The 11,407-nt window shown below is 43.8% G+C and overlaps 1 protein-coding gene across 6 annotated transcripts in view; it reads right to left on the bottom strand.

Moving 5' to 3' along the window:
• Nucleotides 1-362: 362 nt before the first annotated feature.
• hsf1 (heat shock transcription factor 1) overlaps nucleotides 363-11,407 on the bottom strand; it is a 171,630-nt gene continuing 160,585 nt past the window's right edge. For all 6 annotated transcript variants that reach the window (XM_072254274.1, XM_072254279.1, XM_072254280.1 and 3 more), the window contains one exon: nucleotides 363-10,501. In XM_072254274.1, coding sequence (XP_072110375.1) covers nucleotides 10,290-10,501 — 212 coding nt within the window. In that variant the 3' untranslated portion in view covers nucleotides 363-10,289. The remainder of the gene's footprint in view (nucleotides 10,502-11,407) is intronic.

Genomic DNA, 11,407 nt, shown 5'->3' with positions numbered 1-11,407 from the left:
TTTCAGAGCAAAGTGTATGTATTCCAGGAATTGTCTTTACTGGTGAACTTGTCCCCGAATACACCTTCACCATGCTTGAACCATGATTCAAATGTAATCCCAAATTGGCATCAACTGACTCACATGCGTTCTGTTCAGTGTTTCATACCGACGTCATCGGACTCCCTGATAACCTGCTGGTTAACATTTCAATTAACTTCAGCTGTGCTGCCTTAAATTGAGCTGGCTGCTGTTGTAAATTCACATGCAAGTCTTCTGATGAAATTGCCTAGTCAATATAATACAGCACCTGATCGGCAATTTGTAGTGTTCACTCGCCTATTATAACTACAGATGAGACCAGAAGCCAGACAGTAGAACAAGCTGGAATTCAAAATAACCCTTTATTCAATAAAACTACACCAATCTCAAATCTCAACTCAAAACTCACACTCCCCATTACGACTATTTGGACGGTTTACCCTTGAACAATCGAATCCTTGATTGGGACAACGCCAATCAGTGAAAGCCAGCCTGGGATTGGTTTCAACCGACCACTGGGTGCTGAATGATTTGGCTTGCTGTAACAAATCTGGGTGTCTGATGATTGGGCAGTGGCTGAGATAACTGTGCTACTGTACAGTGAGAGTAGCTGAGGAATAAAAGCAGGCTGGAAACAGAGTACACATGGCTGCTTTACCCCAAAACTGAGGGGTCTACTCATGTACAACCCAAGACCATTCAGTCCATCAAGTCCATGCCAGCCCCCTGCAGAATCACTCTCTCCCTTCCCCATAATACCTTTCTCTGTCTGCAAAAATATTTACACTTAAAAAAAACTTTTCACACACCTAATTGATTCATTCATCACTGACCTATTCCAGGGCAAATCTCACTAACTAACCTACCGGCCTGTACATCCTTGGGAATATGGAAGAAACCTACGCAGACACAAGGAGAACGTGCAAACTCTATGCAGTTAGCACTGGAAGCCAGAATCAACTTCAGATTCTGGAGCTCTTAAGTATCAGCACTAACCACTGTGTTGGCAATAACCCCCTTAAACATCTCATCCAAACGAGATGCAAGTGGTGACCTTTTTCTTACTGTAGATTCGCATACAGCACATATAACAGTAAGCAGGCACACACACAAAAAAATATAGCCCAACTCTGAGTGTGATGTCCAACAATCCTCATCACATGACCCTCAGGGACTTGGGCTATTTTTTGTGTGATTGTATGTTTACTGCTACCTTATATGAACTATTTGTGCCTTGTGCAATGTGTTTTGCAGCTTGGACCCAGAGGAACACTGTTTTGTTTAGCTGTATTCATGTATGGTTGCATGAAAATTAAACTTGAACTTAGCCATAACAAATTGGGTGCCTGCTATGCAAATTCTGCAAAACCAAGGCTGGGGTAGAAAGCCCTCCCTACCATTGAGCACATCTACATAGAGTGCTGTTGCAGGAAAGCACCATCCAGGCCATACCCCCTTCTCATGGCTACCATTGGGAAGGAGATGAAGGAGCCTCAGGACTCACACCACCATGTTCGTAACAGTTATTACCCTTCAACCATCAGGTCCCTGAACCAGTGTGGACAACTTTACTCACCCCAGCATTGAACTGATTCCACAAACTATGGACTCACTTTCAAGGACTCTACACCTCATGTTCTCAACATTTATTATTTATTTATTATTTTGTGCTTTTATTGTATTTGCACAATTTGTTGCCTTTTGCACATTGGTTGTTTGTCCATCTTTGTGTGCAGGTTTTGCATTGATTCTATTCTGTTTCTTTGTACTTGCTGTGAATGCCCACAAGAAAATGAACCTCAGGGTGGTGTACAGGTGACAAATATGTACTTTGATAATAAATTTACTGTGAACTTGAACCTCGTAGAGTATAACCTTCTGTATCAAAGCATTCAAAGATCATTCTAAAATCAGAGGAACAAAGAACCACTTTGTTTTTTTCCCCTCTTTCAGCATAGATTATATATAAAACCATCTTTATTATCACATAAAACAGTTGCACTTACAATTTATCTACATTTCAGAATCCCTTCACTCACTCAAGGGATCTGGATTTAAAGCATTTAAATACAATATTGAAGACTGAACGTCTGATATATATATATTTGCCATTCGCCACAGGAACTAAACAAGGACAGTGCTACATGGAGCGCAGTGTCGTGTCCAAAGGCAGAATGTGGTGTGTGGATAGTCTATGTAAGGTGTGTAGGAATGTGGATGTGGGTGCCTGGCTAATTTGGAAGACCACCAATGTAAGTTTTGCATATTGGATTTTAAAATCTCAAATCACCAGAAAGCCACCGTTAATTTTCAGTCTGCAGGGGAGTCAAAAGGCTTTGGGAACAGGTGGTAACAATGGAGTCAAAGACAAGTTCACATCAACTTTAATTTCAACGGGGTGGTGGCGTGGGGAATTTAGGACCAGAGGCACAGCCTCAGAATAGAAGGACATCCCTTTAGAACAGAGATGAGGAGGAATTTCCTTAGCTTGAGGGTGGTGATTCTGTGGAATTCATTGCTGCAGACAGCTGTAGAGGCCAAGTCATTGGGTATAGTTAAAGCATAGGTTGATAGGTTCTTGATTACTTAGGGTGTCAAAGGTTACAGGCAAAGACAGGAGAATGGGAATGGAAGTGATAATAAATCAGCTATGATGGAATGGCGGAGCAGACTTGATGGGCTGAGTAGTCCAATTTTGCTCCTAATGTCTTATGGTCAAATGACCAATTCCCACCCGTTAGATATCAGAAAGAATCAAATCCGTTTACACTCAGGAACATTTAAGTGAAAGGGTTGGAACACTCCTCTTGTCAACTAGGTGGCATTTGATCCACATGCTTCATGCACTACAGCAAGCTGAAGGTCTGACTGACTCTGCGGGGATCATAACCAGGGGCGAGGGGAGTTGTGGTCAGGGCCTGCTCCAGGGTGACTGAGAAAGCACAGGCCTGTTTCCAACTTCAAGAGGTTATGAACTGTTCCCATGGGTAGGGCAGAGGGAGAGGGACAGCTTCAGTTTCCTGATTCTCATCTACACCCTCTCTCTCTCGCTTTTAGGCTGCCCCACTGTTCAAACTGCCCTAAGTTTGAGGCACAGAGACACAGAAAACGCTGATCACAAACAATTCAAATTTCTTCAGAACTGAGATGGGAAAGAGGAGGGCATTTATGAAAAAGAAGTTTATTTAATGGGGTGGTGAATCTGGAAATTCCCACTGAGAGGACTGTGGAGTTCAAGACCGAGCTCAAAACGATTTTTAGGTACTGAGATTCTTGAAGAACAGGTTAGTGAAGTTATGGTAAAACAAGAACTTTAATCATTAGATGGCAGAGCATGGCAATGGGCCAGATGGTACTCCAGTCTCTTCACACTGAATCCATGTTCATTTAGACTGTGGAGATCAAAACTGTACACACCACATCAGGACTTCCTACTCTTACACTCTGAGACCCTTGCAAATAAAGACTGCCATTTCATTTGCTTACCTAATAGCTTACTCTCCCGACATATCAGAATGTAACAGTGTTTGTTTTTACATATTGGAATTACTTAAAAATCTCAAATCAGAATGCCAATATTAAACTTTAGTCTGAAAGTCTCAAAGGGCTTTGGAAATGGGCTGTAAAGTGGAGTAAAGTTCGGATCAGCTTAAACTTTGCACATGGATTCTAGGCAGAATAACAGTTCAGCACAGATGAAGGGCCTGTTTCTGCTGTATCCTCTGTGACTGTAACAGCAAGTGTAGGGGGGTATGGAGGGCTATGGGCCAGGTGCAGTTTCATGGGACGTGGCAGAAAAGGAGTTCAGCATGGATGAGATGGGCTGAAAAACTCCTTTTGGTATTATAGTAGTGTTGAATGACTCTAATGACTGTAATAGCAAGTATAGAGGGGTATGGAGGGCCTTGGGATGAGGCAGGAGGGCCAAAAGGCCCGTTTCTGTGCTGTAGTGCTCTATGACTCTATCAGCTTTCTTTCATTTCATGTAGATTAATACCAGACAGGATACCATCACAGTTTTTGGTACTGGAACCGAGTGACCAACACAGGAATGGAACAGTATTCGGAGGGAGCAGACACCCCTTGAGGAGGTGAAGGGGACCAGATGACACCTTTAATAGCTAGGCCATCAGTAGTACACTAGTGTCTGGGAGCTCGGGCACAATCAAACACTAATTCACATGCAGCAAGAGGTAATTCACTGGTCGCCTCCACTGGTGTGTGAGATAGCTGCAAGGATGGCCAGAGTTCAGTTAAATGACTGTAAAGGGTCAGCAGTTGGTGGGGACTTACTACAGTGAACATGGGCAGTCAGATTACTGGGCACTTCACCTGGAACAACACTCAGCACCACCACCTTTGGCTTGAGAGAATCCAGATTCTCCTTCAGCTATTTCCTTTACTTAGAGATACTGTGCGGAACTGTAGCTGGCCCAATGTGCTGCACTGGCCCAGCTACTCACTAATTCAACCCTGACCTAATCACGGGACAATTTACAATGACAAATTAACCTACTAACCAGTATACCTTTGGACTGTGGGAGGAAATCAGAGCACTGGAGGAAACCCACCCGCACACGGAAAAGAACCTACAAACTCCTACATGCAGAGCTGTAATAGCCTCCCCACTAACCTCTATGTAACTGTGGCATCCCAGAGCCCATCTACAGATGTTTTCACTGGTTGCAGCATGCTCCTTCTGCCCTGGAGATCACCTTCCAGGCAGGGCTGAAACTCAATCTGCTCTATGTGGAACTGGAATGCACCGCGTGTCTGTGGGTGCTGAGGGAGCGCTACAGGGTCAAAAATAACATCTTTTGGATCAAGAGTTAAGTCAAAGAGTGAATAATCTGAACCCTGGGAAAAACCATATGTAAATACCACTGTGGAATTTAAATGTCAGTTAATTAAGTCTGGAATAAAAAGCCTGTCTCAGTATTTATTGCTGGATACAGAGTAAAGCTCCTTTACACTGTCCCACTAAACATATCCAGAGCAGGAACAAGAATGGATTCTTGAACTGAGGTACAGAGTGAACTGCCACCCCTCCCTACCTCCAGGGTAGGGACAGAATAGGATAGTAACAAAGCTACCGATCACCTCTCCCACCCCCAAACCAACATTTCATTAGGGTAGGGACAAGAATGGGCTAGATACAGAGTGAACTGCCACCCCTCCCTACCTCCAGGGTATGGACAGAATAGGATAGTAATAGAATAAAGCTACCGCCCACGACCCCCCCAACCAACACCTCAGTAGGGTAGGGAAAGAAAAAATCCCTCCCTACTTGTCCTGCCATATATTCCAAGCACAGGGAAAAGGGAGGTTGGATACAATGTACAGCTTCCTTTTTCCCATCACACACCCTTATATGGGGTGGGGGGGGGGGGAAGAAGACTGGGTCAGATACTGGCCTAAACATGAGTTTGATCTCAAAAATATTATAGGTGACCCGTCTTAGTCATCTGAAATGGCACAGCAGATGTCTCAACCGTAAACATCTCCTGCCAAAATGCAACCATAAAACAACAGAAAGACCACTCCGGATCGATCCTATCACTGGAACTGGATGCAACCGTCAACTCTCAGCCATGCCTTCAGAACAAATGGAGGAATCCGTGTGGTGCCATGGCCCAGCAGCTGAAGTCCATTTCCTCCCACCATCTGACTCCATGACCCAACACCTCCTTGGATTCAAACTCTCGGAACAATGAGGACAGCATGGCAGAATTGGTAGAAATCATACTGAGACACATGGTGTCCTCTGCCATTAACAGGCCTCTTTCTATCTCAGCACTAGAAGTGCTGATGTCTACAGATGACTGCTCAATGTTCACTTCCATCTGCTATGCCTTTGATAATGAAGCACTTATGCCTAAAGGAACTGGTTAACATTAAAAAACCCCCGATTCTGCAGGTGCTGGCAGTCTTGAGCAACACATACAAAATGCTGGAGGAACTCAGTACTGATGGAGTGGAATAAGCAGTTGATGTTTTGGGTCCAGGCCCAGTCCTGAGAAACTGTCTCAGATGCTGACTGTTTATTCCCCTCCACATATGATGTCTGACCCGCTGAGTTCCTCCAACATATTGAGTGTGTCAATTCCACCAAGAGTCTAAACACCTCACCTTGAGCACCCAGGAGACACAACCAGCCACATAAGCTACACAACCAGGAGAGGAGCTGAGTAAGCAGCACCAAATTCCCTGGAGCCTTTTCATCCACAAGATATAAGCTTGGAAATGCCTGGATGGAGTGCAACTCCAGTAACCCCAAAGAAGATCGACGTACCAATAACACACACGAAGTGCTGGAGGAACTCAGCAGGTCAGGCTGCATCTACGGAGGAGAATAAACTACCAGTGCTTCAGAGTGAGGCCCTTCATGTCGGCCTGAAACGTCAACTGTTTGTTCCTCTCCATAGATCCTGCTTGACTTGCTGAGTTCCTCTAGCATTTTCTCTATTACTCTGGAATTCCAGCATCTGCAGTATCTCGTGTTTAACAACTAGCCAAGGCTTCTGTGACGTCTCTTCCCTTCATCAGAGAAGGTTGTTAGCAGCATGTGCATGTAAACACCTTAAAACCCCCCTCAAAACCATATATCATCTAGCTCTGGAGAACCTATCACTGTCCCTCCCTACTGCTGGGTAGCAAGCCATGTCTACATATTGATGTAATGTCAGCACGTGAATTGCAGCAATACAGAGACAGATCATGGGCATCTTCATTCAAAATTAATCAGGAACAACAATTAAATTGGAAGGGATTTGTTTTGAAGTTGTTGTGTCTGTCTTGCTGTATGTTGGCTGCATGTTGTTCTGCTAAACATTGTGGGCCACCCGTGGGCCGCCCCCAGCACATTCTCAGAGTTTGCTGCTTGAATGTGTAAACAACAGATTTCACTGTATGCTTTATATGTGATTAATGAATCTACTGACATTGTTTTCTTCCCCACCACATAGAGCATTGCAGGCAACCAACAGGCACTGAGCTCAACAGCTAATCACAAAATTTAAATAATCTCCAACAACTCCAGAGATGCTCATGCCACCCAGCAGCCCATAAAACTTGTGGTGAGCTCCTGGATAACCACATCACTTTGCACTCTTGTCCTATATCCAAAGACCTTCAAATATTTCATTTGCCTTTCTGGCTAGTGTTCCTCACCCATCCCCAGTGCCACGCACAAATTTATAACGATCAATTAAGGCAAGTTTGGGGCTCCAACTTGAAACAGCCTTTATCCTCATCCACCTCTCCCAGTAGAGTTCCTTTAGAACAGGGATTCCTAACCTGGGGTCCATGAATCTCTCCATTAACGGTAAGGGTCCAGGTTATAAATAAGGTTGAGAACCTCTGCTTTAGAGCATTTTCATTTCCAGAGGGAGGAATACTTTCATCAGTCTCTAAATTACAGATTTCATTAAATTGGCCATATGTTTTGATCTGGACCAGTGTTGTTAAATTTATATTCCAACGTGACAACCCGAGGAAAAAGAATTGTTAAAATCCAGTTTGTGGCTTAACCAGAAATGAAATGACTACATTCTGCCAGACTGAAAACCCAAGTGGTTCACCCCTCCCTTTTCGGGATGAAGACGGATCCTCTACTGGGTTGAGCTGCAACTTGCCAATAAATGGACCAGCCCCTAACCGTTCAGGGCTCAGGAAAAGCAGCAAGGTACGAGGTGGCGGGAAGGCGGAAAGAGAAAGAAGAGGAGGGAATGGCAGCAGAGTAATGCAGCTTTGGCACTTTACGTGGGTGATTAAGACACTCGCTGAAATTACTATGCACTTACATCAGGGGTTTCTTCAGAAGGCACATTTAATTGTATCCAGACTCCCTGGAGTGCAGGAGAATGAGGCGAGATTTGATGTATACAAAATTATGAAGGGTATAGAAAGGGTTTACAAGCAGGCTCTTTCCACTGAGGTTGGCTGAGTCTAGAACCAGAGGTCATGGGTTAAGGGTGAAAGGTGAGGTATGACATCTTCATTCAAGAGGGTGGTAGGAGTGTGGAACAAGCTGCCAGCAGAAGTATGGATGTGAGTTCGATTTCATCATTTAGGAGATGCTTGGACATGTATACGGATAGGAAGGGATGGAAAGGCATGGTCTGGGTGCAATGCAATGGGACTAGGCAGAATAACAGTTTGGTAAGAACTAGATGAGCTGAAGGTCCTGTTTCTGTGCTGTAGTGTTCTATGGCTTGGACAAGTACATGGATAGGAAAGGTTTAGAGAAGGGGTTCCCAGCCTTTTTTATGCTGACCAATAACATTAAGCAAGAGGTCCTTGGACCCCAGGGTGGGAATCCCTGGTTTAAAAGGATGTGGAAGGTAAATGCAACAAGCTAACAGGTAAATGCAAACTTGGTCAAATGGACAAGATTAACTGAAGGGTTTGTTTTCCGCATCTCTATGACGATTTCTTCATTACAAAATGCATGATTTCAGTCACAATGCTGTTATGATTAAAGGGTGACAATGCGAATGAAGAAGACCATGAAGCTCTATATTCAAAGTGATTCTTTGTTAGTTGAACAAAACACACTCTAACCAACAACGAAACCTCTGGGCGACAGCAAACGACAGAAGAGCTTACTTGCACAGCACTCACATTTCCAAGTCACAGCAGCCAATAAACATGTTGGGAAGTGCAGCTAATGCCCAGCAGACACACCTATTGGTGGAACAAGCAAACCAACAGCAGGACCTTCCTCTGTTGGTGGACATTACCAGCATAAGGCTCCACCAATGGTTAGGCAGGTACAATGGGAGTACCATAGTTTCCACATCCGGCACCAGACTTATGAAGCAGATATTCTGAGCTGTGTCACAATGATGGAATTCTAGGGCAGAGAAAACACGTCTCTAAATATTTTCAGAAAAAAAACACAGTATCGTCAGTGATATATCTTTGGATTGGGGCTGTGCAAAATTCCTGGAAGGTTTCAAATATTTCAAGTGGCTTTGATGGAGGCCAAGGCAAAAACACAGGCGTGCCAAACTACTCATCCATCCAACCTACCTACCTACCCTGTCAAACCTCTTCTGCCCTACTCTGGGAAAGTCCAGAACAGTCTTGAGCCATTCTCAAGCAGACTGACCAATTGTATAAAGCAAGGCCATACAAACAAACATGACTGGGCAACAAATGGCATGACCAGTTCAATGATAGCAGGGTGCAAGTTCAGTTATGGTCAGGCCAGTGTGAAAAATGTTCTTTGAAAAATGCCACTTACGCTCCTTTGCACAGACAACCTGACAGACGACAATTACTGGATGGGGGTGGGGGGGGGGGGGAACAGCATCGTTTGAAACTATGCTTTATAAGTGTAAGCACCAAGATCTAATTTTAAAAAAATTCAAAATACTGGGAGACATACCCTTTAATTCCCTCTAACTAAGCTAGTGATATAAAGAACTTAGAGTTGATTTCAATGGCTTGAACTCACCCCCACTCTGGGTGAGTATATGTGTAGGTTTCAGAGTGGGAAATGGATACAAGATATGCATGGGTTACAAGTTGCTATAACAGATTCCAACACCCACCCCATTCCAATTTCTGATTTTTCACAAAACCCTTTTACAAGCTTCCAAAATATAATGTATAAAAAAATAAACCTCCTTTCTACCACAGCATCATAGGATTTAGAGTACAAGCTGGAATATTTACTTGTCTTTTTAAAAAAACTTTTTTTTAATAATATATGAATCAAAAATACATCTTCAGTATTCAGCAACTGGATTAACGTGTAAATATACAAGAACAAGGACAATGAAGGCAGGGTTTGGGGAAGGAGGAGTGGAGAAGAGGGACAGAATAGAAGTGAATTAAACAAGACAGCAGAATTATCTTTCCTCACCCAGGACAAAAATCAGAGTGGTTTCAGAATTGCCCTCAGACAGAACCTGGTGCTCTTAGGATAGAGGTCGATCTGCTTCCCAAGAGGAGGGTGGTGTGTGGGGTGGACTATAACAAGACCTTAAAATTGCCACTGCAATCAATCTTGTCCTTAATCACAACAGGAGCAGAAACCCTATGACTCTCTTCCCTGTCATAATAAGCTCTTGCCATGAGAGTTTCAGGTTAGTAACACAAACTGGTCATCAAAATGAAATATTTATAGATACTGTTTCACTCCTTTGTACTGCATCTGCATCCTTTCCTGAAGCAGAAAGCTATGGGCTGAACAAGCATTCCAGCATGTTTGGGGGGGGGGGGGGGGGGCGAGAAAGCTGGGGAGAGAGTTTCTCCCATAGTTAGGAGACGGATGGGTCCTTCGTGTCTGTCAGGTCAGTGCTTGATAGGAGGGAGAGTGGGTCTTCGTCCGTGGGTTCTGGATTCAGGTTCTCTTCTGGTGTGAAGAATGGAGAATCTCCAGCTTCAAATAAGACAGGGAGGTCTCCTGCGTCGTTGGAGTTGGAGTCGACCAGCAGCAGAGGTGGTGCACTGTACTGGACAACCTGTTTTCCTGGACAAACAGGGGGCATAAAACAAATTACTGCATTGTAGAGGGAGACAGAAAAGGTCAACAGGTGAAGAAGGATGAAAAGCAACAACATGGCAATAGCAAGAGGGCCAGTTGCGGTCAACAGTCCAAGACACCAGGGTGACATGAATAGCATCAATACATCTGAAAGCATTACTGTCAGCAAGCATAGGCATGCAAAAGGCACTCTCCCATCCCAAATCACGCGATCATCCCACAGCAGAAAGAGAAAATAGCAGCCTGCTCATGATCAATCCAGAAAAATGGAAATATGTGGAGAACGAAAAAACCTTGAATCCACTTGATCTGTTATCGAGGGTAACTGCACAGGACTGGAAAAAGCTGCAGAAAATTGCAAACTCTGCCAGTTCCACCACGGGCAATAGATTCCCCAGCATCCAGGATATCTTCAAAAGGTGGTGCCTCAAGGCAGCATCCATCGTTAGGGTCCCCCATCACCCAGGACATGCCCTCTTCTCATTGCTACCATCATTGCTTCCACTTATTTTTATATATATATATATATATATATATATATATTTTTTTTTTTTTAAAAGTAAGTAATGCAAAAAAGAGAGCAAAAAACAAATAGTGAGGTAGTGTTCATGGGCTCATTGTCCATTCATAAATATGATGGCAGAGGGGATGAAGCTGTCCAGGAGCAAAACACACACTCAATATTTCAGGAACAGCTTCTTTCCTTCTACCATCATATTTATGAGTGGACAATGAGCCCACAAACACTACCTATTTGTTTTTTGATGGGATGAACATTGACTTCTCTAACTTCTGCTAATGCCCCACCTCCCCCTCGTACCCCATCTGTTATTTATTTATATACACACACATTCTTTCTCCCTCTCTCCTTTTTCTCCCTCTGTCCCTCTG

Source organism: Mobula birostris, chromosome 3 (assembly GCF_030028105.1).
Source record: "Mobula birostris isolate sMobBir1 chromosome 3, sMobBir1.hap1, whole genome shotgun sequence".
NCBI lineage: Eukaryota > Metazoa > Chordata > Chondrichthyes > Myliobatiformes > Myliobatidae > Mobula > Mobula birostris.
This window is presented reverse-complemented; position numbering and strand designations above follow the sequence as displayed.